Source organism: Rissa tridactyla, chromosome 6, assembly GCF_028500815.1.
Source record: "Rissa tridactyla isolate bRisTri1 chromosome 6, bRisTri1.patW.cur.20221130, whole genome shotgun sequence".
In the NCBI taxonomy this organism is placed as follows: Eukaryota; Metazoa; Chordata; class Aves; order Charadriiformes; family Laridae; genus Rissa; species Rissa tridactyla.
Window position 1 is genome coordinate 29,904,116 of NC_071471.1, and position 25,182 is coordinate 29,929,297.

The window sequence follows — 25,182 nt, forward strand, 5'->3', positions numbered from 1 at the left end:
CTGTGATCCCCACAAACGCCCTGCAGCCCCTCGCCCCTGCTGAGGGAAGATGCTGTGCCCCAGGAGGGTGTATCAGACCCCGGCAGACCCCAGCTCCAGCCCCACTTTCCTTGAGCCCGGTTCGGCCACAGCCTGGACACCCACAGCACCAGCTCGGAGGGCAGAAGCATCCTTGCAATCCTGCTGCTCCAAGCTTGCCCCCACCACCGCCCCCCACCCCGGTTCAGCAGAGGACGTGGTTGCTGCAGGATCAGTGATGCTCAGACCCCTCAGAGGCTTTATTGAACAAACAAGATTTGACAAGGATTTTTTTTTTCCTTTTCTTAAGAAAGGCAGACGCTCTCTATACGCACAAAAAAAATTATTTTTCTCCCAAGGTTTCTGATCAGGGGGTTGCATTTTGCCCGTGCACACCCAGCAGAGGTGTCAAGCTGACTCTGGCTTGGTCCAGAGAATCGCCCCTTCTCCTGGGCACAGCAAGACAGGACTGGCTCACGGCGCGAGCCTGGCACACCATGGCATTCGTGGGCTTGGCCACAGCCAGTCCCTGCGAGGTGTAAAAAGCCTTTCCCTGGGTGCCAGGCGTTCACACAGGGTGCAGGGTGGGAGGCAACATCGGGATGTAGGGAGGACAAGGGGTGGTGTGTGCAGTGGGGGGGACATGCCCACCTCCCTGCCAGTGAGGAGGTGCCCACAGGCACCTGCTCAGCTGCGGCTGGGGAAGGGCGACTAAAGCAACAGGCTCCTTGGGATAAGTCCGGATTAGGCAACCGCAGGCAGTGGCCGAGTGAGCTGCCCTGCGTGGTGGGCAGGGGTGATGGGTGCTGGGGGAAGCGGCGGGGTACAGGGGATGAGCAGGAGCAAAGGACTCAGAGGATCAGCTGTGGCCCAGACCGTGCTGCGGGGGTGCAGCCCCCCGGGTTACTTGTCCTCTTCGTCTGCAAAGAAGAAGAAATGAGAATTCCCCGGCCACCTCCTCCCTGAGGGCTTGGGGCGAGCTGGGAGCCCCGGGGGAGTTTCCATGTGAGGGGACAGGGAGAGAGGGAAGTGGTCAGCAGAGAGGAGACCCCCAATCCCGCTCACCTCTCTGCTCCTCAGAGTCGCCCTCCACCTCCTCCGAGGAATCTGCTGGAGATTGCAAGAAAGCCTCGTATCAGTTTACACCAATAACTACATTAGCTGTGGTCCTCCTCCCCTCCCGGTGCTGTCACCCCCAGACTACGCTGGTGCTTATGTGTTAAGGGAGATGCCCCCCACAAGCCCGCACAGCCCAGGGCACAGACCAACCTGCACGTGGGCACCCCAAAACCCATCCCTCGTCTGCCTGGGGCTCTTGCTGTCTTCACCACAGGGTGGGATGTTTTCCCCCAACCCTGGGCACCAAGACAGCATCACCCCGGCACACAGGGCCTGCAAACCCACCCATGACGGGTGACTGGTATCCATCACAGCCAATCTTCGGTCTCTTCTTGCTGTAGCGGGCGCAGGTGCTGGCGCTGCCCGCCTGGTTACAGCACCAGTCGTATAGCTTCAGCTCCTGGTCTGGAGGTAAAAAAGAGAGTAAGGGGCTGAAGGGGAGCGGAGAGAGAGAGATGGGCAGGCAGGGCGCTCGCCTCGGCTTTTGGCCGGTCCACGCTCCCTCCGAGGGCAACAGCATGTCAGGAGACGTGTTGGCATGGAGATGAAAATGATTTACAGGCTACAGTGATGCAAGCCTCAGCCCAGGGATGCCAGGGCTGGCTGTGCTTACCTCGGTAGGGGGACGCCTGCCTGGAGGACCTCCAGTACCTCTCCTGCCGCCCCTCAATGAGCTGGTTCTGGCTGTCGTACAGGCAGCGGACACCGGCACCGTGCTTGTTGGGGGAGGCAGAATGCAGCATGGAGACACGGGCAGCCCACCAGCCTGAAACAGGGTGGCAGTGAGTTTTGGCACAGCTCTCCCCAGCCAGCATCCCTGCCCCGGGGCAAGGAGCAGGGCTGGGGCTGGCTCCTTGTTATCCATCGCTCCCACCACATCACCCACGGTGCTATGGGGGTTTGAAGGGACTAAGGGAGACCATCCAAGTAGTCCTGCAGGATGAGACTCTGGTGCTGGGAAGGGTCTATTGCTGCGGTCCCCATGCAGCTTAGACCTGGTCCAGCCAGTCTAACAAGACAAAGACAGGTCATCCCTCATTCCTCCTCATTTTCCCTGCCCCTGCTGACAGCTTGGGGAGGAGGAGCATGGGGAAGCGGTGTGTCCACTTGCCTCCGCGGCTGTTCTTGAAGCGCGGGTCCTGCTGGCCTTGCTGCAGGGAGCAGGGGCAGGCGGGCAGGCCCTGGCTCCATGCCCCTGGGTCCTGCTGCCGCCCTGTCCACGCCAGGCACTTCAGCCGGTAATTGACACTCACGAGGTTCTCCAGCTTGTAAATCCACATCCCATGGAGGTCTGAGCGGGGAGAGAAACGAAGAGCTGTCACCTCTGGCCAAGGGGACCGCAGGGGACATGTTGGTTTGAGGAAAGAGCTGAGTGATGCTGATGTTGGAAGCTAAGCTGGCGTTGACCCCCAGCTGTGGGTCCCCATGCTTAATAGCAACCCAACAGCAGGGAAATAGGGGGAGGGGCTCTTGCGAAAGAAGAAAGCCTTGGGACAGAGCCGTTGCAACAAAAATGGTCCATGGACCCATCAAGGACGTTTCAGCCTCAGGGCTGGTACCCAGGGGAAGCATTTTATGTGCTTGGGGGGAGAGCCTGGCCTCGGTGAATTCATTGAGAGCCTTGCTATAGCGGCAGGCTGAATTTCATCCCCTAGGAACGTCCCCCTCCCCGCATAGCTCTTCCCTGACCCCCCGAGGGGCTGCATGAACCCACCCTGGCTGGTTCTACCTGTGTTGTAGCCCCTGAACTGGTCAGGGCGGTATTTAGCGGCTGGAGGTCTTCGAGTCAGGTCATCATTGCGGTAAAAGCCATCCCCACTGCGTGCAGAGGAAAGGGGAAAAATCAGGGGTTGCTCTTCCCGGGTGGGGTTATCCCAGCCCTAGCCCCAGCCTGTCCTTCAGCTGCCCTGATCCTGAGCCGGTGGGACCCCACAGCACCCAAATCGCAGCGCCGGGGACAGGAGAGCAAAGGCAGCAGTTCCCCAGCCCACTGCCTCCTCCCTACAGGGTGCAGTTAGTTTTGGGTGCTACAAATGCTCCTGCTGCCTCATGAGCTAAACCCCGCAGACATCTCAAGACCCCCCGTGAGCAGCTTCCATGGTTTCCAGCATTGTGCAGGGCGATACAGAGAGGAAACCCACGAGCAGTCGTGCACAGGCAAGCATACACACATGCCTGTGCCGCCCGCGCTTCCCGTCCCGGCCACCTTTTCCTTACCCAGCTGCAGCAAGCAGCTAATGAGCAAACCCTGGAGACGGCGTGCACGGGATGAGATGTAATGCGAGGAGGCAGGAAGCGACCGCTCCGGCCAAGTGGCGGAAATCCCTTCCCTCGACCGGCGCAAAGTTCAGCAAACATCCCCTATTCCCCACTCCTACCACCCAAACCACGGGGATGCCGCTGGCCCCAGGACCCCAGAGGGTTGAGTGGATCTTACAACAAGCACAGCCCGGCGAGTGAGCGTGCTGCAGCATGATGCCACCGACGGGGCAAATTTGGTTGAGAGACCCCCATGTGTTAGGCTATATGGGTGTGCAGACCCCATCTGGGCTGCCCTCATCCTTGCAGGACACTTCATGGGACACGGGGGGAAGGATTAAACCAGCCGGAGCCAGGGGTGGGACACAGCCCCTGTGCTCGGAGGAGGCAGGGGTGGGACGCTGAGCCTGCTGTACCTGGTGTAGCCGATGAGCACATTGGTGGCAGGGAGCCTGGTGTAGTCCCATTGCATGCCTCCCTCCTGGTACAGCATCAGGACGTAGGACCTGAAACCGTCGGTGGTCAGGATGGCCTGATATGTGTTCGTCTGGGGAGAAGCGTTGCAGACAGGTAAGAAAGCGAGCAAAGCTGTCGGGTTTAAACTTAGGGGTGGTGGGCAAGTGCTCACTAGGGAGCAGGGGGACTGACGTCCTAATGTGCAGGACAAACGCAGGCTGGGCCGGTTCTCATTTTGCATGGAAAACATGATGGTTTTAATTTGATGCTCTTCCATGAGAAGCCTCAAATTCACCCAATTTTATGCTCCTGAAGAACTGTGTTTCTGGTGCACAGTAAACTCCCACCACATGAAAGAGAAAAATTTTATGGAGCAGGGAGAGTTCAACTAAAGATGTTCCCCCAGAAAACTGAAGACCACCAAAACATGGGCACAGCCCAGTTCTTTTTGGCAAAAGTCTTCAAGAGTGATCTTTTTCACAGAACTTGTACTTATTTTCAGGCACAGACAAGGTGACCGCCCGTGGGCCTTGGGGTTTTCTTTACAACTCAACACGCCCTTCAGCTCCATCTTCCCCTTACCCTCCGTGTGTCAGTCCGTGCTGCATAGGCTGGTGCCTTCTCCCAGGTGATCTTCAGGGTCCAGGCTGCGGAGTAGGAGGACCTCAGGTACCGCCGAATCTTCGCTTCCACATCACGGATGAATGGAGGCTTGGCCGTGTTGAGGGTGTAGAACTCCTGAGGATTGAGTACATCCACATCTGTGTTAGCTCCCAGTATGGCAAAGACAGGTTTAGATTGGGGTCATGCATGGAGCACTGCGACTAAGGGTCTGGGTGAGGTTTGGATGGCTCAAGAAGTGACCAACAGCTGACCAACAGCTCTTAGATTTGACCCAGAAAAGGGAAACACCACCCATGGGCTCCATCAATTACACATCTCAAGGGGCATCCACAGAACAGGTGATGAGTTTAAGATCAAAAAGTGTTTCATGCAACCATGCACCCAGGTGGCCTCTCTCACCTGGTAAAAGGTGGTGCCAACACCTCTGGAGAAGTCAGCATTGTCCCAAAACACGGCGATCATGGGAACCTTCTCATGGCCATTGAAGCCGCTGGGAGGAGGGTTGGGGTGTGTGAAGATGCTGTTGTCTGAGGCTGGGAAGATGATTTGTCCATTGTCTGTAAACTGAGCAGAGGGATGCCTCCATCAGGTGAGGTCAGGACCAGCGGGACCCTCTGACACAGGGGTGGCAGCCCTCCCATTTCCAAGCCCACTTTGAGCAACACACAAGGGAGGCCATCCCTTGCCACCACCAAAATGGCCACAAAGTCACCTCCTGCTGCAAACAGACCCTGGCAGCATCCCAAAAGAGTTGTCACCCCAAGGGTCCCATCCCAGCCACCTGGCCCCTGGTGCCTCCCCGGAGCTTTTGGGGGATGGCTGCTTGCCCAACAGCCAGTCAAGCCAAGGTAGACTCACATAGAGAGAGTCGCGCAGGGCTCTCCCAAACGGGAATCCAATCTCGGGTTTGAAAAGCGGAGAATTAAAATCCACCCTCCTTTCCACGTACTCCTGATCATTTTCCCTCGCTCCATACCCGTAGAGGGGCACAGCTGGAACTGGAAAAGAAAACAAAAAAAACCCAACCCAAAACACACTTAGAGCAAAGCCCTTGTTGTGTTCCAAAAACTCAAAGGGATGAAATGATTCTGCTTCCAAAGGGACACAGCTTGGGCAGCTGGAGGATGGGGGGACACTGCCAAGAGCCACCTGGGACACCCTGCATGTCACCTTCCCTTGCAGGAGCTTCCTCCCACCCCTTTTGCTGCCTTACACGTACGCAGCTGCCCTAAACCTGCTGTGACGGCCTTTGCGGTCACCGTCCCATCCTGCTCCAGCCCACGCTGAAGAACTGCCATTAGGAGGGGAAAAGCATTGTATAGAACTGTGGTAGGGGGACAGCAAGGAATGAAACACCCACAGCTCTTTCTAGAGATGTTTACAGCCTCCGGCTCCCTATTTACATCTGTTAAATAAAACACAGCATTTGGAGGGGATGGGTTTTCCAGCTGACGGGACCATACTTGAAGGCAGGCTCAGCCTGCCAAAATTACAAGCACATGTGCAGCAGGGCCTCGTGGTGTGTGTCCCCCGGGGGTCCTGGTCCCAAATAGCCCCCTCAGTCTCTGGGCACCGAATGTCCCCCAGGACGGTTCATCAGGTGGCCAGACACGCTCCTCCCGCCCAGGCTGCCCCATGAGCATCACATACCTGTGGGGCTGGGCAGCGGTGTCGGGGCGGCCGCCGGCCCTCCTGGCAGAGCTGGAAACATGGGGGACGATGCGCGGGAGGTGACAGTGGCTGCTCCTGGCTTTGGGAGCACCTCCCTGCCCCCAGGGAGGGGGGCTGGTGGGGCCGGGCTGCAGGACACGGCTGGGCGTGCGGTGGCTGGGGACCCGCTACGGGCTCCCCCCTGGCCTGAGAAGGCTGCGGGGAGGCTCGACCCACCAGTGGAAGGGGGTCTGTTTGCCAGGCTGGTGGTCAGCTCACCGCCCAAGAATGGCTGCCGGGCAGCGGCAGATGAGCCACCAGCAGCTCCTGGCCCTGGGGTCTTTGGTCCGGGGCTGCCAGCAGCGATCCCGGCGGGAGGAAGTCCAGGGAGCCCTGGGCTCCCCCCCAGTGGGGAGCGAGCGGGGGTCTCCACACCTGCCCTGGCTCCAGTCGCGCTAGGAAGGAGCTGAGCCATGTCCCCTCGCCCCGCCATCGCTCCAGGGAGCACGACACTCACTTCCCCAGGCACAGGGCTGTCAGCATCCCCAGAGGGGGCTCCAGGGCTTCCCGGCTGGCGGGGAGGCGGAAGCAGGGCAGGTCCCCCGGGTGCAGCAGTCCCCAGCTCTCCCCTTCCCCCCGCAGAGGACCCCACTGCTGACTCACGTGCCAAAAGCGGAGCAGAAAGCCTGGGGGTGGTGGACACCCCCTCTGCAGCTTTTTCACTCTGTGGAGCAGAAGGCAATGCTGGGGCAGCGCTGAGGGATGCAGGGGCACGTGGGGATGCTTCTCCCGAAGGTGCCGGCATCCCAGAGGCCACCTCGTTTTCAAGAGACCACGTCTGAGCACCACCAGCATCTCCTGCCACCCCACCCAGTGCCCCCGGCACGAGGGGTGTGCTCCCACTCTGGGTGCTGGGGGAAGATTGGGGGTCTCCGTTGTGTGCCAGCCCCAAGCTCAGCCCGTGCCCAGGGAGGAACAGAGAAGTAGACAGTGAGGTGGCCGTGCCATCGGAAGCACCACCACCTGGAGCCACCGCTACCAAGGGTTGTGTCTCCTGGGGGGAGGTGAGAGCAGACGGGGCCAGCGCTCCCGATGCAATCTGTATGATGGATCCTGTGCCCTGTCCCAGGCTATCACTGGGGGAAGGTTCCCCGTTTGCTGAGGCTCCTCCAGGCAGCTCCACCACATTGACTTGGCTCAGTTTTGCATCAGAAAGTCCAAGACTGGCACCACTCAGGATGCTGGGGGCAGACAAGGGGGGCTCCTCGGCGCCAGCAGCCTCCAAGCCTGTGCTCAAGCCACCACCAGCTCCACCAGCTCTAGGAAGGCTTGCTCCACTGCCAGCCTCGCCAGCCAACCCAGGTGATGAAGATCTCTCCATAGATGGGGAAGAAGATGCAGACTGCAGAACCACTCCCATTTCTCCATCAGGTGCTCCTGAACCAGCTGGTCCCTCTCCAGCAGTGGCCTGGGACTGCCCCAGGGACCCTCTGTTAACATCTGCTTCACCTGCCCCTTCTGCAGCAAGAGGGACCCCAGGCTCAGCACCCAGGGAAGGCTGCAGAGCTCCAGGAGCACCGCCTGCTCCTCCAAGGACACTTTGACTGCCTGGATATGAAATGGAAGATGCTGCCACCACACCACTGGGAGCGGCAGGACCAGACAAGGAACCTGCACCAGGCAGTTGATCCATCCCAGCTGCTGTCCCGCTGCCTGCACTGGAGATTAGGGATGGCTCAAAACCAGTCCCGCTGACTGCTCCTCCCAGTGCCTGCTCCGCTGTGCCAGCTCGTGCCACCGGCAGCCCCACGTTTGTGCCAAGCTGGACCTCAGGGACAGGTGATGGGGGTTCTGCTGGTCCATAAGCCGCTGAGCTGGGGCCATCCCATGCTGAAGTCAAGCCAGAGCCTGGTACGTTGGCTTCAGGGAGACCTGCTCCTTGGGGAGCACCAGCTGCTGTTCCCCATGGCTGTGACCCCCCGAGGGATGGAGACATGGGGGCTCCCTGGATGGCACCAAGGTCGGGGCTCACTGGTGTCTCTGCCCCAGACACGGGGCCAGCTGCAGCCCCTGGGGGTGGGTAAGCAGCTCCAGGAGCACTGAGGAATTCACCAGGCAGGTCTCCTGGTCCTTCAGCCCCTGGGAGGTTGGGCTCCAGCCCAGCGCTGCCAGGAAGTGCAGGACCAGGCAGGGACACTTGTCCCAGTGCTGGGGCTGCATCTGTTCCTGCTCCGTCCCTGAGAGCTGATGAAGGGGGCAGTTCAGCATTCACCAAATCTCCTGTTCCTCCTGCCGGCAGCTCTCCAGTATTAGCAGGATCCTGCTGAGTACTGAAGGCTGAAGGACTTGTCTCCATGTAGGGAGTTTCACTCTCTGGGTTTCCTGCCTGTGCTGTATCTCCTGCGCTCTCAGCCCCCGGCACCAGAGCAAGCTCTGGGCCAGCTTCACTGTCCGGAGAGGCCAGGGACAGGCTGTCAGAGCCAGGGGCTGCAGCTGAGATGAGTCCTGCTCCATCACCCTCTGAAGCAGAGGATATTGCCACCACACCACTGGGAGAGGCAGGACCAGACAAGGAACCTGCACCAGGCAGTTGATCCATCCCAGCTGCTGTCCCGCTGCCTGCACTGGAGATTAGGGATGGCTCAAAACCAGTCCTGCTGACTGCTCCTCCCAGTGCCTGCTCCGCTGTGCCAGCTCCATGTCCCTCTGCCGCCGGCAGCCCCATGTTTGTGCCAAGCTGGACCCCAGGGACAGGTGATGGGGGTTCTGCTGGTCCATAAGCCGCTGAGCTGGGGCCATCCCATGCTGAAGTCAAGCCAGAGCCTGGTACGTTGGCTTCAGGGAGACCTGCTCCTTGGGGAGCACCAGCTGCTGTTCCCCATGGCTGTGACCCCCCGAGGGATGGAGACATGGGGGCTCCCTGGATGGCACCAAGGTCGGGGCTCACTGGTGTCTCTACCCCAGACACGGGGCCAGCTGCAGCCCCTGGGGGTGGGTAAGCAGCTCCAGGAGCACTGAGGAATTCACCAGGCAGGTCTCCTGGTCCTTCAGCCCCTGGGAGGTTGGGCTCCAGCCCAGCGCTGCCAGGAAGTGCAGGACCAGGCAGGGACACTTGTCCCAGTGCTGGGGCTGCATCTGTTCCTGCTCCGTCCCTGAGAGCTGATGAAGGGGGCAGTTCAGCATTCACCAAAGCCCCTGTTCCTCCTGTCAGCAGCTCTCCGGTGCTAGCGGTGTCCTGCTGAGTGCTGACGGCTGAAGGACTCGTGTCACTCTGGGTATCTGCAGAGGGACTACCATTCTCTGGACCTCCTGCCTGTGCCGTGTCCCCTTCACCCTCGGCCCCCTGAGCCAGGACCCCAGCCGTGGGCCATGCCAGTCCATCAGGTACGAAAGACGCTGGGTTAAGGGCATCCAAAGCCGAATTCAAGCCAGCGCTGGTTCCATCAGCTCCCTGGGGAGCACCAGCTGTCCCCCATGACTGTGACCCTCCAAGGGATGGAGACACAGGTGCTCCTGGGGCAACACCAAGGTCAGGACTCACTGGTGTCTCTACCCCATCGTCAGCTGCAGGCAGGGTGCCAGCCCCAACTCCCAGGGGGGGATAAGCAGCCCCAGGAGCGCTGGAGGTGTCTGTGGGGGACAGCAGGGCAGCAGCAAGCAGCGGTGACTGTTCTCCGGTGGGGGTCTGCCATGGGGCAGGCTGCAGGGATGGCTCAGCCAGACCCACAGCCCCCACGTCCCCTGTGGGCAGCACGGTGGCCAGGGCTGGGGGATTCACATCACTCTGCACATCAGTGGGAACCCTTGGGGCCAGCAGCGAGGTGGCCATGTCCTCTGTCACTGCGGGTGCCTCACTGGCTGCGAGTTGCTGGGCTGAACCAGGAGCATCCGATGACATGCCAGGAGCTCCCTGCCCATCCCAGTCCCCACCACCGACTGGTTCCAGCGAAGCGGTCGGGCTCAGCGCTGCCTGGCCGGGGAGGAGGGAGGGCTCCTCTGGGTTTCCCACTGTTTCCAACACCGTTGGGCTCTCCAGGGGCAGGTGAGATGAACCAGCTGTGCTGAATGCACGATTTACTGCATCTCCTGTATCTCCAGGCACTAAAGCCAAGGGACTTTCCTCGGTGGCTGGGGCCATTTCTCCTGCTGGCCCTGGGATGATGCCCATGGCCCCACTCCCCGCCGCATCCTGCTGGGTTGTGAACAGCCCCGCGGCGCCAGGGCTGGGGCTCAAGGAGTTGGCACTGGCATTGCTTTGGATATCCACAGGCAGGGTTACACCTTCCTCGATGGCTCCTGAGACTGTGGTCAGCCCTTGGCTCGGCACTGTGGTGACACCGGCACCCATGGGGCTGCCAGCAGTTGGCTGTGCCCCCCAGGCAGCTGCTGGCGGAGGGGTGGTGGGGAGGGACATGGTGCTGGCAGTGAGGTCTTGATCTTCTGCTCCTTCTCTGGTCACAGCTGCGAGGATGTCCTCCTGCACGTCTGCAAAGAGAGGGGTGGCCCCCAGGGGTGCGTCGGGAGTGGTCCCCATTACAACAAGCTCCACATCTGAGGTGACAGCGGGGTCCTGTGAGACGATGGCGGCAGCGGTCGTGGCTGGAGCAAGAGCAGCTGAACCCCTCTCGTTATCCTGAGATGTGTTAAGAGGCTTGGTCACATTCGTCAAAGTTGGTACTGTAGAATCATATTGGCTCGTCACTGTCACCAAAGTGCCTGGCTCAGCCCCGGGAGGGAAGGACGGGCTTGATGAGGTTGCTATGAGGATGCTCTCGGCTATCTCAGCATCGGCTGCTGCAGTGCTCGTCTCCGCAGTGCCCGTCACCAGGGAATGGGGCACCTCGCTCTCCGCCGTGATGGAAGAAGCTGTCCCTGCAGCAAACGGCCCCTCAGTAGTGACAGGGACAGCAGCAGCGGCCCCGAGCCCTGCAGAGAAACACAAAGTGGAGCATTACACCGGGTGCTGGAGCCAGCAGCCTGCCACGCTCAGCCACGCATCTCCTCTGGATGAGCATCAGGAAGCTCCTGCCCCGTCTTAAACCCTACTACATCATCCCATGGCCTTGCAAGGCTCCAATTCAAGAGCCAAGGAGCGCAGCCTGGGCTGCCTTGGGCACAGCACCACGCAGCACCTTTTGCATCCCCAGCATCAGCAGCCGCCAGCTGAGATGGGACACAACTCATCACAGGTCAGGGAAAGACGCTGGTGCAAGCATGGCGGCGAAGGCAGCCGCTGCAACCCAGCCCAGTTACGCTGGGGGTGGTACCGCCTGGCCACTGGTAAGAGCTGTGGCCCAGTAAGTCTAGTTCCTAGCCCCAGGGCTGTCTGTGGACTCAGCCGCCCGAGGACAGCCCTCAGCCCTCTCTGCCCGGCTGCAGGGACAGTCCTGAGCACAGACGCTTCTGCAGAGCCTGGAGCCGGGGGGGAGGTTCTTGCGTTGTTTCACCTTTTGGGGTGTCTGAGGGACATGTGAGTACACTTCACCCAAAGCCCTTTGGCAGACGGGACATATACAGCTTAGTGAAACATTCCCTGGCTGCAAACGGCTCCTGACCCGCGGCAGCTAAAGCAGGTTCGTTAAATCTCTGCCGGGGTGGGAGCCTGCCTGCCCCGGCCCCCATCTCGTTTGCCCCCAGCTGGGTGCAGGCACCAGGGCTTCCCTGCCCATGGAGGGAATACTCAATTCCACAGCTCCCAGGACCAAGCCCTGCTTACAGCTCCCTCCTCCTGCTGCCAAAAGCCTGCCCCACATCCAGGAGCTTCGCTGAAAGGAGAAGGAGACATCACCCCACATCCCAGGCGTTTCTCCCGGCACCCACGGGTCAGGGTTCACCCAGTCTTGTTTTTGGGACAGGGATGCGGGCTCTGGGGAGACCAAGCTGACGCCGTTGGCTCCAGGAGGAGCCGGGCGGATCTGCTGACGCTTGGCTTTAGGCAGCTGCAATTAGAGGAGACGAAGGGTACCCGGAGGGTGAGACCCAGCAGGGTTTCGCCGCAGCCCGACAGCCCGAGCCTGTTCCCCATCCCGGTGCTCCGGTTCATCAGGTTCCCCCCGCCACGCAGCCAGATTCCCTGCGGAGGTGCCTCCAGCCTCACTGCCAGCTCGGCTCCTTAGCTTGCGGACAGCTTGTGCTGGAGTCATTAATGAACATTGTCTCCTTTGCCAGACCAGTCCTCGAGGGGCTCCATCCTCCTCCAGCCCCCTGTTCACCATCCCTTTCTGCTGCTTTCTTGCCATCTTCCCTGGCTGAAATAAGCTCTTTGCACCAACCCTCCCCAGCCAGAAGAGCTCAGATGCTCCCTCCCCATCTCAGCGAAAACAAAGCTCATCAGTCAAGTCCCTCCAGGTTAGTTTGGCACACTCCACCCCGGTAAATCCATGTTTTATCTTAATTCTTCCATACAGAGCAGGAAACATCATCTATGCCACCTATTCATGGGAAGCTTGTGCAAGAGGGGCCCCAGCATGGAGCACAGACGTTTGCCCTTCCCTGGGATGTGGGAGGGATGGGAGCATCCCTAGAGCCCCGCTCTGCCGGCTGGCGTCCCTTGGCTCCCTTGCTGGAGGGGTTCACGGCTGCACGCAGGCTCATGGGCTGGGCTCTCCCCTCTCCCGTGGCTCCACGCCTGCAACCAGCCCTTCAGGGTGATGCCTGCCCCGTAAAACACTTTTCTAGCTTTTTGGTTGCAATGGATTGCAAGGACTGGTCATAAGAGGAGTTTCCAGTACAGCCAGGAGGGAAAAGCGCCTCACAAGCCTACCTGCAGTGCCCTGCAAGGGCTCAGGTAGCATGTGCGCTAGCAGAAAAATATAGGACATACCATGCAGAATCCATAGGCAGCATCCCACGAAGGTGGAAAGCGTCCATCCCCTGGTCCCCATGCCTCGGGCCTTCAGGCAGGCAGAGCACTGGGAAGCTCAAAGGGAGGCGAGGGCAGCGAGGAGCGGCTCCGTCCGTCCCTCCCTGCCTGCCTCTCCTGCAGCGCTGGAGTCCCACAGGTGCGATCCTGCTCCCGCTCCCTCCTATTTATAGGGATGGCAGAAGGAGGCAGGTTGCAGCCACCGTCCCCTCCCGCCCCCGGTGTTTTCCCACCAATGTCCCTGTCACCATTTGCTTCCTGCTGATCCCTCCCCTTCCCAAGGGCTGGATGTCCTGTTCAGATGGGGCATGAGTTGGCGATCACCCAAAGGCCACCCTGCAGGGACCCCATCCCCCGAGGGACCTGGGCACAGCCCGGGGAAGCTTCCTGCGGCACCAGCACCAGCTGGGGAAGCCGAGCCTGGAGCAGTGCGTGGCACTGCCAACAGTGACATGGCAGCCACCCCACAGACCCCACAGGACCTGCTACCCACAGCAGCCTCCTCATGGTTCCCATAGGACCTGCTCCCCGCGGCAGCCACCCCACAGGCCCCACAGGATCTGCTCCCCGCATAGGGGAGGGGGGCCACAGACCGGCGGACGGTGGTGACGGAGTGATGCTAGCTGGTGCCACCATGCCTGTGGGGACACTGTGGGCACCAAAATCAGCAGCTGAGCTGCCTGGGGCAAGTCCTCACTTGGCTCAAGGCTTACCCAGGAGCAGAGGCAGGTTATAAAGCAGAGAGAGGGCTGGGGGCAGGCCCTGGAATGTCAGACAAGCTCCCCGGTGCTCAGCTGCAACTGGGAGCGCTGGGTATCCCCACCCAGAGCCCCAGAATGCCCCAGCAGGGTTTTAAACCTGCACCTCAGCATGGACACAGCAGTGCCAGAGAATGCATGGGCCAGGGAAGCTCCTCTGCAAGGTGGGACCAGCATTCCCAGAGTCTGGAGCAGGAAAAGACGCGTCCCCAGACCCCGACCCCTGCTTTGGGGATCTCCTGGGTCATTTCACCCCAATCCCCTGGGTCACTTCACCCCTGTGTCTCCCCTTCTCCCCTTCCCCTGGAGCGGCAATTCCCACTCCGCCCCGCCACTTGAAAACTGCTGCCAGCTCCCCCATGACCAGCATTATGCAAACTCCCACCACTACATGGTTTTGTAGTCAATTAAATGCTCCTTAACCAGAAAAACCCCCAGGCGACTCCTGCAAAGCGCTATTAGGGGTGTTAAGCAGTACACAGTGTCCCGCCAGTGTCCCTCCATCGGGCAGGTGGCAGCAGCAGGGCACGACAAGCGACACCCTGACCCACCGGCTGGGTAGCGTCGGCGGGGGAAATGCCAGAGGAGGCCAAGTCACGGCCGACAAAACCCTGTCCTGTAAACCCACGCATTACCCCCGGCAGCGGGAACAGGGCACAGACGGTAAATCAGGGGAGAGCACCGCTCGCCCGGAACGAACGCTCGCCTGCCAAAATTGTCAGCGTGGGGGCGAAGCCGGGAAAGGATCCGCTGCCCATGCCACCAGCGCTGTGGATCATGGGGTGACTGCCCGGCCAGTGACCACCCGAGCAGCCGCCACACCTGGGCCAATGGAGGATTAGAGGGATGCAAACCCGCCGTGGGAGAGTCAGTCCTGCCTGTGCTGACAATGCTGTATCGCTTTGGAAAGCCACCCTGGCAAGGAATATCTGCTGACACTGGAGGGAGTTGCTCCAGCTGATATTTGAGGTGCAAAACATGGTGGGAACCACAGGGATCATTGCAAACGTGCTGCTCGGCATAGAGGAAAATAACTCTGCTGAAGAAAGGTGCTCAGCGCTTCCAGCCCCCCTCATCCTCAGCCCACTTGCAAGCTCCTGCCTGTGGTGTGCTGGGACCAGCACCATCTGGACACCCTTGTGCCTCCTCCTCCAGCCCATGCCATCCCCAAAAAGCCCCATCTCCCTGCTGCTCCTCCAGCAGAGCCATGAGGGTGACAAACCAAGCTCATCCCTCTGCTCCGGTGTTGGCAGGCCCTTCCGGGAAAGCCTGCAGCCACCACGGGTCATCCCTCATCTCGGGGATGGTGCCTTGTTCCCACCCTGGGAAGGGGCTTTTCATTGATCCATCTGCTCCCCTGACACTAAGGTCCCAACAAGTTGCTGGCTCCTGCAAGGATAATGGTCATTCATGGTTATCACGGACCAAAGCATGGGATGGGCACCAGAGCCCCTCGGAAGCCCAGAGCTGGGGGTGGCAATGCCATGAATCCCAGCACCCGGGGGCTCTGCACCATCCGGCAGGGCCCGGCACAGCCCGGCACAGCACCTTATCAGCCTTCCTGGAATTAATGGGCTGGTTGTTCCAGCCCCGCGGAGATCCAGGCATCTCCTACTGGCACCACTCCGGCCTCCTGGCAAGGGCATTCGGAGAGGGCTCAGGGGTGGTGGTGGGGGGGGACCAGGTTATCCATCAACCTGCAGGTTCTGGGTGACTTGGCAAGCTGGGCACATTGCAACACCCTCCTGCAGGACAGTGGGAGCTGGGCTGTAGCCATCGGCAGGGGTGAAGGGGAGGGGGACACTGGAAGGGACACCTGAGTTACAAGGGGATGGTGACTCAAGACAACACCCCATGATACTGCTGAGCCCTCCGAAGGCGATGGTGCCACTGGGCGCAGGGTCTGCTCCTCGGGAGGACACTGACAGATGGGAGCAGGTTATGGCGAGGAGGCTGAGAAACAATTTACGGGCTGGGAAAGCAGCTGGACCCAGATCCGGCCTCCCAGGGTCCCTCCGGTCAGGGGTCCGTGGCAGGCAAACAGCCATGGGGTGAAGGTGGTAGCCAGTGGGCAGGGTCAGGAGCCTGCCAGAGCTCCGTGTCCCCAGTGCCAGGGCAGTGCCCACCGTCCCCATGGGAGTCATGTCCCCTCTTCTCCCTCCCAGGCTGGGGAGAGAGGGGCTCAGGGGGACCAGAAGATCTCCTCCCCTCCGCTGCCCCCCAACCATGATAACGGTGGAAGGCAGCCGTGCTGGCAGGGGACAGCGAGTGCCCCGGTCACCTTTTCATCCCAGCACTTCAGGACCTTTTCCTCCCTTTGTGACGCAGTTTGGCTCTATTACCCCGGCCTTGGCCCCCGGCCATGTCCCGGGGTCTGAAGTTATGGATTCAACAGCCGGAGAAATCAGCCCGGTGGGATGTGGCGTGGGAGGACTCTTGGCCCGGCTCCATGGCGTAGGCAGAGCACGAGGATTTCTTTCCCAGCGCCCCACCAGGCATCCGGCGCGGGGACCCCTTCCAGTAGGCTTTGCCCCGCTCCCCAACACCCCACCTGGGCACTAAGGGACCTCTCTTGCTGCCAATGGCTCCAACAAGCCCCCAAAAGCCAGGCGGCGTCCTAGAGAGCAAAGGGGCAACCCTGGGATGCAAAGAGCATCCCAAATTGGAGCATCCAGATGAGCCGCCCAGGCTCAGCCTCCAGCCCCAGCCTCTCCCAGACCCTGTGGGCTGGCAGGCAGCTGGCTGATCCCAAGGTGCCTTTCCCCGTCCTGTCCGGCTGCTGGCTCCTTCCCAGACAGGTGACAACCCGGGGAGACCAGGAACCATCCCCAGGTTTGGCATCCCCCAGCCCCACACGTCCCCTTCCACCCCTCCCTGTGCCAGCACAGGCTGCCAGCGAGGAGCAGGGATCAGCCAAAAATAAGCCCCGACAAGCAACACGGCTATTTTGCTAATTATTTCAGTTTTCAATCTCCCAGTGAGGTGACTTGCTTAGGCTAATAATTGCTTTGGTTGGATTTTTATCTGGCTAATTAATCAGTTAATAAATGACTTTGCTGCAGGGGGACAGGCGCTGCGGCTCTCTCCTTAGCTTGGGACTGGAAAAAAACAGGGAAGGAGCACAGCCCACGGGATTTCCACGGCCCCATGGTGAGCACAGCTGCCCTGTCATGGGGGGGAGAGCACAAAAGCGGGGACCCCCAGCCTGTCAGGGTGCTGAACCGTCCTCAGGAATGTCTGCAGTGGCCCCTGCCACGACGGGACAGCCCATCTCTCTGTTGCAAAGCTTTTTGGGACTCAGCTGGTTTTCCTTGCCGGTACCTCTGCTAGATGGCGAAGCCAAAAACTGGGGAAGGCAACTTGGAAAAAAAAACGAAGTCGTCGTCTTTGGCACCGAGAACGTGGGATTTCCCTTTAGTGCCCGGCCCGTGTTGGCACGGGTATGCTTCTCTGCCGATGACTCCGCAGGCAGGACGGGGAGAGCCGGTGTGCCAGGCTCTGGCTTCCCTCGCCCTCTGTGCCACGGGGCTCAGGAGCACAGCCGGTCCCAGGACGGCACTCAGAGGGTAGAGGGAGGGTTTCCTCTCCTGCCTCCTCCCCAGAGCCACCCCCGGGCTCCATCGTGGCCCACTCAGGATGTGAAACAGCCCCAGAGCATCTCTCAAAGACCTCAAGCACTGCAGCCTCCCAGGGTTCCAAATCCTCGGAGGTCGCCATCACCGAGCCCCCAAGTGCCCTGGGCACAGCGGTACCAGCAGGTCCAGGTCTCCTTTCTCTCATCCGTCAGTCCCCAGGGCAGTTTTCATGGCTGAGCCAGATGAGTCCCAGCTGGAAAAACCCCGCCCTGCAGGGTCCCCTCCTCCCAGCCCCACAGCAGCACTGGGGGGGGGGTCCTGCTGCGGGAGCCAGGTCTGATGCAGGGTGGTGGGAGGGCTCCAGCTCTACAGACAGGCCACAGGAAGGGGCAGGGGCACTCCAGCCCACTGGGGGCACTGGGGGTCCTCTGGGGGTGTGTGGTGAAGGACAGGGGGTCCCAGGTTGAAGGGGAGCTTTACAGGTTACCCCAAAGGGCTGCACCACCATGGAGTAAGGAGCTAGGAGCAGAAGGCTTGCCAGCCCACAGGGGTGCCAGCCCTGCAGGTCCCGGCTGGGCGAGGAGCAGCGGTCAGGTCCTCCTCTTCCCTCGCCACTCCACTGCCAGGCCAGCACATGGGAACTTCGTCTGCAGGACCCGACGGAGCTGGGGAGAGAGGACAACCATCAAATTGTGCCAGAGTGGGTCTCCTACCCCAGCTCCCCGCATGGGAAGGGCCTGATCCTGGACCACAGCAGCCAAAGGAGGGTCTCCCCTTCATCTAAAAAGGCTCCAGGTGACATTCAATGCGAGACCCAGTCGTTCCCCTCCTGCTGCCTGCCTGACCCCCTCCCTGGCTGGCTGGACCATGGCTGGCAAATGCAAAGTGGCACCCGCCTCCCGGCACACCTCACCTCGGACAACAGCAGCTCCTGCACCATGGTGTTCTCCAGCTCCAGGGGAACGGTAAGCCGCAGCGACAGAAAGAGGTGAGACGCTCCTGGGGACAAGAAACATGGCTCTGGTTATTGCCCTTGAACCTTGGGCTGCACCAAAGGATCTGGAGGTCTCTCCCCAGGATCTCCGACACAGACATGGGACATCCTCTCAGGTTAGTCATGTCATGGACACCCAACACTGTCAGGGGAACAACACTCCACCTGTAGAGCAAACCACACATCCCAGAGAGAATCAACGCCCCCATACTGAGAGCACAGCAAAAGCAGTGGGGCTCTAGGACCCCCTGCACTGGCCCCTGGAAGCCCAAAGGCACCGGTGCTGGGGGGGGCGGCGATGCTCATGGGGCACTGCACTTACTGGTGTTGGGCGTGATGGTAGGGCAGACAGGTGGCGTCGTTGGCAGGCTTGCACGGGTGCTGCGGGTAACCTCTGTGGTCTGGGTTGGGTCAGTGGCAGGGGAAGAGGGCTTCGTGCCTGGGCAAAGCAACGTTACGTTAGTTCCGTCTGCAGAGAGGTGCAGGATGAGCCTGCAGCTGGGGGCAGACCAGCCTGAATGAAGCCACCTACGTGAAGCCACCCAAATACATGCCCAGTGTCCCTGTGGGGATTTGTCACCCTGAACCTGCCCTTCATGCACCCTGTGGCTGCACTCACCCGTCGCCGTGCTTGGGGTCTCAGGTGCTGTCGAGGTGCCTGGGGTTGGCCCCACAGTGGTGGAGATGCCAGGGGTGGTCCCGGACATGGTCCTGACCGTCTGGCTGGGAGTGGGGGTGTTCCCTGTGCTGGTATCAGAGGTGGCCGTGGTGTCCACTGAGGTCACCAAGGTCTCGGACGAAGAAGCTGTCGGTGCTGGTGTGGTGGGAGGGGACACGGTGTGAGGTGAGGTGCTGCCGATCCCCAGGGGTGTGCTGGATCTCTCCAGCGTGGAGGATCCTGTTTCAGGGCTGGAGGGAGGGATGGTGCCTGTGGTGGTGGAGTCGGTGGTGAGCATCAGTGCCGAGGTCTTTATAGGTGTCAGAGAGGTAGGAAGAGCCGGGGACATGGTTGCTGTCACATCTGTGACAGTGGTCCCTGCGAAGAGGTGGGAGAGTGAAGCACACAAGGGCTGGCGGTGAAAGGCTGAGACCATGGCTGAGCCAGGGATGGCACAGCACCAACATCAGCGTGAGCTCCCTTGAGGAACCCAGAGCTGCACATCAGCCATGGAGTGCTGGGAGCGGGGATTCTCCACCCTGCATGGATCAAACGTGGATCCCTGAATGGGCATCATCAAGACAGGGGACGTAAATCCCCCAGCCTGACGAAGCAGGAACAAGCCATGGGCTTCGCCGGTCTCAGGGCACAAACCCCTGTAGGTGCCAGCGCTAAGACCCATTCCACCACCTTCACCCATCCCTGGAGGAAGTCAGACAAACCCGTCCAACGGGAAGAGCCGTGCAGGAACTGGTGACCGTGAGACAGGCTGGAACCGCAGCAGCAGCAGTTTACACAAACCCCTCTGCTGCAGATAGTCAGGAACTGATAGCGCCGGGTGTAAATAATGGGAACAGGGAACCAGCCCTACGGCGCGGGGGGGCACAGAGGAACAAATCCCATCTTGCAGCTCAGAGCGAGTTGTTAGAGACGTGCAGCAACTCATGAAAGCTCTGCAGGGGGGTTGAAGGAAGTGGGACATCCTCTCTGCCCGCACGGACCCCGCGCCGAGGCAGCCCGCTGTCCCTGGGGAAGCCTGGGCATCTGTAACCCTCTCCCAAAGGATGCATAAAACAGCCTGGCTGCCTGGGCCTTTGTCAGGGGGTGCCTGCAAGGTGGAGGCTTTGAGATACCAGTCTGGATTCCCCAGTGATCCCAGCACAAACCCGGTAAACCTGGGGCTCTGCTTACATGGGGATGAAGAACTTGAGCCACGAGCTGCTGGCTTCTTTCAGCCAAACCCACCACAAACTCCCAAAGCCCCCCGGCAGCCGCTCACTCCCTGAGCTGCTGCAGGCAGCAGCCCGTTAAATAACAACGTGGGGAAGGGCAAAGGTCTGATCCCAACCAGTGCCCGGGTGGGTGTCTGCACTGAAGGGCCTCATCCTCACACAAAGGAGGAGCTGTAAGCCCACCTCTGCTTCCCGTTAAACACCAAACAGCACCCGCCGCGTTTTGCCCCCTGCACACCAGAGGTGCATGCTGCAAGCAGAGCATCCCACTGTCCCAGGGAACCATCGGTGCTCCCCACTCGCCACCCGTCCCGTGGAGAGCATCGCGTCCCGCTCGGCCCTTACCCAGCGCGAGGTGCAGCACAGCGGGGCTGGCGAGGTTCAGCAGCAGCAGGGGCAGGGGCAGGGGCAGCCCCCCTCTCTGCCCGGCCATGTCCAGGCCAGCAGGAGCCAATGCCCCCCCAGCAGGCACTGCTCCGAGCGCTCCCAGCACTGGGGTTTCCGTGCCTCCTTTGCCCAGCAGAGTAGGAGCATCCAGGTGGGTCCTCTTACTCGCCAGGTGTTGGCAGTGAAGGGGGGGTTTCCACCCGACACGGACACTCCCAGGGACAGGCACGATGCCAAGCAAACATCAGCTGCACAGCTGGACCCAGAGCATCCACAAGCAGCGGGCAGGGCAGGCCAGCAGGGCCACCACTGCAGCAGACCAGGTCCCTGAAGCCGGGGACCGTGCTGTCGTCTGCCTGCTGAGGGACGGTGCCAATGGAAAAAAGCCCAGGGAAGCAGCCAGGCTGCCTGGGACCGTCCCTGCGCTCTGCCACAGGGGTGGTGTTTGGTGGTTCCCAACACCAACACCCTTAGGAGACAACAGCCTGCTCTGTCTGAGCGCGAGGAACTGGCTGAGAGAACAGGCGGCGCTCAGGAAGGGCGTGCTCCGGGCTGAGGGTTTGTTCCCTGGGCTGTCTGCACAGGCATCACTTCCCCGTGTCACAGCATGTCACGGCTGAAGCGCGCTGCTGACAGCCAGAGCCGCTTCCTTCTTCTCGGGGTCAGGGACAAGACCAGTCGGAGGCGCCTGCAGGCACTGGGCCAGGGTACAGGCGCTTCGCAAGCGGACAGGCGCACTGGAGGACTGCCAGGACACAGCCACCCTGCTGTTGTACTGGTACACAGGGGCACTGCCATGGCACAGGCGCACCGAGGGCATCACCGGGGTACAGGCACTCTGCTGGGGTGCTTTCACACTGCAGGCATTAGGCCAGGGTACAGGTACTCTGTCAGGATGCAGTCGCTCTACTGGGGTACGGGGACAGCGGGGGCATGTGCACAGCCAGGGGCAGGGTATAGAACCTGCCAGGTTCAAGCACTTGTAGTGGGGTTTGTTGCCAGGGTATAGGTGTAGCCCTAGGGTAAAGACTCCTGGAAAGACCACCAGGATACCGCTACCCTGCTGGGGCACAGGCCCCCAGTGAGGGGCACTGCCAGGGTACCACTGCCCGGGGGGACTGCCAGGGTACAGTCACACTCCTGGGGTACAGTCTCACTGCCAGGGTACATGCACACTGCTGGGGACACAGCCACACTGCTGTGGCACAGCAGGGATACAGCCACACTGCCACGGTACAGGCACACTGCTGGGGTATAGCCACACCACTGGGGTACAGGCACACTGCTGGGGTACAGGCATGCTGCACGGTACAGTCACATCACTGGGGTACAGCCGCATTGCCGGCGTACAGCTGTGATACACTCACACCACGGGCGTACAGTCACATTGCCAGGGTACAACCAGGAGACAGTCGCCAGGGGACAGTCGCACCGCCGGGGTACAGTCGCACCGCCGCGGTACGACCGCGCAGCACCACCACCACCGCGGGGCTGGCGTTGCCCCGCCCACCCCCGAAGTCCCGCCCACTCCCGAAGCCCCGCCCACTCCACAGGCCCCGCCACACTCCCAGCCACCCACGGCAGACACGCCCCTCCGTAGGCCACGCCCCCTCCCTTATCCCGCCCCGCCCCGCGCAGGGCCCGCTCCGGCGGCTGCCGCCGCCGCCGCCGCCCGCACCGTGGGCTCTGCGGGAGCGCCCCGTCCCCGCTGACGGGAGGCCGACCCCGGCCGGGGCGCGGGGAGCAGCGCAGGGAGAAGGCGGCTGCCCCAGGGCTGGGGCCCGGCCGTGAGATGGGCTGGGCTGGGCTGGGGGGAAGCAGCCAGACGCCCGGCGGGTGCAGGACGGGAGATCCCGCCGGGATTTGTCATCCTGCCCCATGGGTGCCCTGTGGTTGCCCTCACCCGCGGCGGCACTGGGAGTCTCCGGTGCTATCGAGGGGGAGGTACCAGGGCTGGTGGTGGCCGTGGTCCCCACTGGCTGGCTGGGGGTAGGGGTGCTCCCAGGGACCCCCGTGCTGGTAAGGAGGGACCCCGTGGTGTCAGGCGGGGTGGCCGAGAGCTCGTCCAAAGTGTCTGCCAGAGAAGAGGCGCTGTTGGTCCCCGGGGATATGCTGCCCAACAGCGTGGTCACAGCTGGCCCTTGGCTGGTACCAAGCATGGTTCCTGCCCAGGTGGGGGAGAGAAGGGTGGAGGTGGGGGGAGGCAACGTACTCGTTTCAACTCCAAACGAGGTGATAGCCAGGGCCGTGCTGGTCCCCACAGACGTGAAGATGGTCGTCTCGGCACAGCTGGTTGTGGCGGCCGTGGTGGTTGGGGTTGAGGGGCTGGTGGTGAGCCCCAACTCTGTGGGAGTGGGGTCAGCCTGCGCCATGGTGCTGGCAGACGAGCTGGGAGTGCTGTAGGCTATGCCACCCCTCGCCTGCTGTGTGGTGATGCTGGAGGCTGCTGGGCTGCTCCCTGGAGCTGTTGTGGCATTGGTCTCCTCCCCAGAGTCACCCGTCAGCACCTCTGGGGAGGAGGTTTCAGATCTGGAGGGAGCGATGATGGCTGCAGTGGTGTTGGAGGCGGTGGTGGGCAGCAGTGCCAAGGTCTCTGTGGGTGTCGGGGATGTAGGGAGGGCTTGGGACATGGTTGCTGTCACACCCATGACAGTGGTCCCTGCAAAGAGGTGGGAGAGTGAAGCACACAAGGCCTGGCGGTGAAAGGCTGAGACCATGGCTGTGCCAGGGATGGCACAGCATCAACACGAGCACGCGCTCCCCAAGCTACAGATCATCCATGGATCGTCAGGAGTGAGAATTCACTGTCCTGCATGGATCAAGCACCTGGATGCCATGAATGGAAATGTGATCGTCAGCAAGGCAGGGAACGTAAATCCCCCAGCCTGACAAAGCAGGAACAAGCCATGGGCTTCACTGGTCTCAGGGTACAAATTCCTGTAGGTGCCAGCACTAAGACCCGTTCTACCACATTCACCCATCCCTGGAGGAAGTCAGACAAACCCGTCCAACGGGAAGAGCAATGCAGGAACTGGTGACCGTGAGACAGGCTGGAACCGCAGCAGCAGCAGTTTACACAAACCCCTCTGCTGCAGATAGTCAGGAACTGATAGCGCCGGGTGTAAATAATGGGAACAGGGAACCAGCCCCACGGCGCGGTGGGGCACAGAGGAACAAATCCCATCTTGCAGCTCAGGGTGAGCTGTTAGAGACGTGCAGTGACCCACGAAAGCTCCGTGGGGGTTGAGGGATGTAGGAGGAGGGGACCTATGGACGTAGTTCGAGGCTTGCAGGAAGTACAAGCCTCAGGTTTATTCCCCGTGCTCAACACTGGTCTTGCTTTGTGTCAAGTGCAAACATCAGGATGGCACTTCCAGTTTTCCAGGCCCACAACATCCCAGTGGTGCTGCCATCCGCGCAGGACCATTTGGTGCTGCTGGGCAGGTCATAGCAAAGGCAATGAGCCCAGCAGAGACCAAGATTCAGCAAGGGGGTCCAGCTGGGACCAAGGTCTTCTCTGCCCAGGCAGACACACATGTGAGAGGCAAAAGAAATAAAGCCAAGCTTGTCGCTCCTGTGTTGCAAAGCGCAGCCCTGTTCACACACTGGGATGGGGCTGAGATGTCCACAAATCAAACAGCACCCACATTGTTTCACCTCTGTGGGTGAAGCCACCCCGAGGCCACCCACCACCCTGGGGAACGATGCTTCCCACTCATCACCCACCCCCATGGAGAGCATCTTATCCCACTCACAGAATCACAGAATGGTAGGGCTTGGAAGGGACCTCTGGAGATCATCTAGTGCAACCCCCCTGCCAGAGCAGAGTCGCCTAGAGCAGGTCACACAGGAACGCGTCCGGGCGGGTTTTGAACATCTCCAGAGACGAACACTCCGCCACCTCTCTGGGCAGCCTGTTCCAGTGCTCTGCCACCCTCAAAGTAAAGAAGTTCCTCCTCATGTTGAGATGGAACTTCCTATGTTCAAGTTTGTGCCCATTCCCTCTTGTCCAGTTGCTGGGCACCACTGAAAAGAGCCTGGCCCCATCCTCCTGACACCCACCCTTTAAGTATTTATAAGCGTTGATAAGATCCCCCCCTCAGCCGCCTTTTTTCCAGACTAAAAAGACCCAAATCCCTCAGCCGTTCTTCATAAGAGAGATGTCCCAGTCCCCTAATCATCTTGGTAGCCCTTACCCGGCGCAAGGTCCGGCACGGCGAGGCTCAGCAGCAGCAGCAGCAGGGGCAGGGACAGCCCTCCTCTCTGCCCAGCCATCTCCAGGGCCAGCACCCCCCCACTCCCCGCCTGGGGACAGGTCCCTGCACCTGGTGGGGACACAGGGCCAGGTGATGGTGCCAGCGGGGAACTACGCTGCCGAGTGACGGCTGAAGATGTCCAGAGCCGCTTCCTCGTTCCCGGGGGCAGGGAGGGGAGGCACAGGCGGGCACTGCCCCCCCCCTTCCCGGGGGCCGGTGCTCCGCCGATGTCCCCGGCGCGCCCCTGGGCGCGCCGGGGACATCGGCGGAGCACCGGCCGCCGGGAAGGGGGGGCGGTACCCGGTGCTGGGCCCCCTCCCCCAAACGACCACGC

At 61.1% G+C, this 25,182-nt stretch overlaps 2 protein-coding genes across 6 annotated transcripts; both read right to left on the reverse strand.

Annotated features, from left to right (window-relative positions):
- Positions 1–262: 262 nt before the first annotated feature.
- On the reverse strand, positions 263–13,141 carry LOC128911789 (mucin-4-like). 3 transcript variants are annotated; one of them, XM_054207207.1, is made up of 12 exons: positions 12,950–13,141; positions 6,790–11,052; positions 5,335–5,474; positions 4,876–5,040; positions 4,435–4,590; positions 3,813–3,943; positions 2,867–2,955; positions 2,249–2,428; positions 1,751–1,903; positions 1,423–1,542; positions 1,084–1,128; positions 263–938 (listed from the first exon to the last, which is right to left on the reverse strand). In XM_054207207.1, the coding sequence occupies exons 1-12, from the start codon at positions 13,008–13,010 to the stop codon at positions 922–924; spliced, it is 5,520 nt and encodes a 1,839-aa protein (XP_054063182.1). In that variant the 5' UTR covers positions 13,011–13,141; the 3' UTR covers positions 263–921. The 3 variants fall into 3 exon arrangements, with proteins under 3 accessions (XP_054063182.1, XP_054063181.1, XP_054063180.1); XM_054207206.1 differs by having other exon boundaries at positions 264–938; positions 1,084–1,125; positions 6,127–11,052; XM_054207205.1 differs by having other exon boundaries at positions 264–938; positions 6,127–11,052.
- Positions 13,142–16,749: 3,608 nt separating this feature from the next.
- On the reverse strand, positions 16,750–25,050 carry LOC128911822 (mucin-2-like). Of its 3 annotated transcripts, none has more exons than XM_054207290.1 (7): positions 24,789–25,050; positions 22,805–23,251; positions 22,496–22,666; positions 18,935–19,351; positions 18,638–18,754; positions 18,235–18,320; positions 16,750–17,986 (listed from the first exon to the last, which is right to left on the reverse strand). In XM_054207290.1, the coding sequence occupies exons 1-7, from the start codon at positions 24,865–24,867 to the stop codon at positions 17,912–17,914; spliced, it is 1,392 nt and encodes a 463-aa protein (XP_054063265.1). In that variant the 5' UTR covers positions 24,868–25,050; the 3' UTR covers positions 16,750–17,911. The 3 variants fall into 3 exon arrangements, with proteins under 3 accessions (XP_054063265.1, XP_054063266.1, XP_054063267.1); XM_054207291.1 differs by lacking the exon at positions 24,789–25,050 and adding an exon at positions 24,348–24,593; XM_054207292.1 differs by lacking the exon at positions 22,496–22,666.
- Between the last annotated feature and the right edge of the window lie 132 nt (positions 25,051–25,182).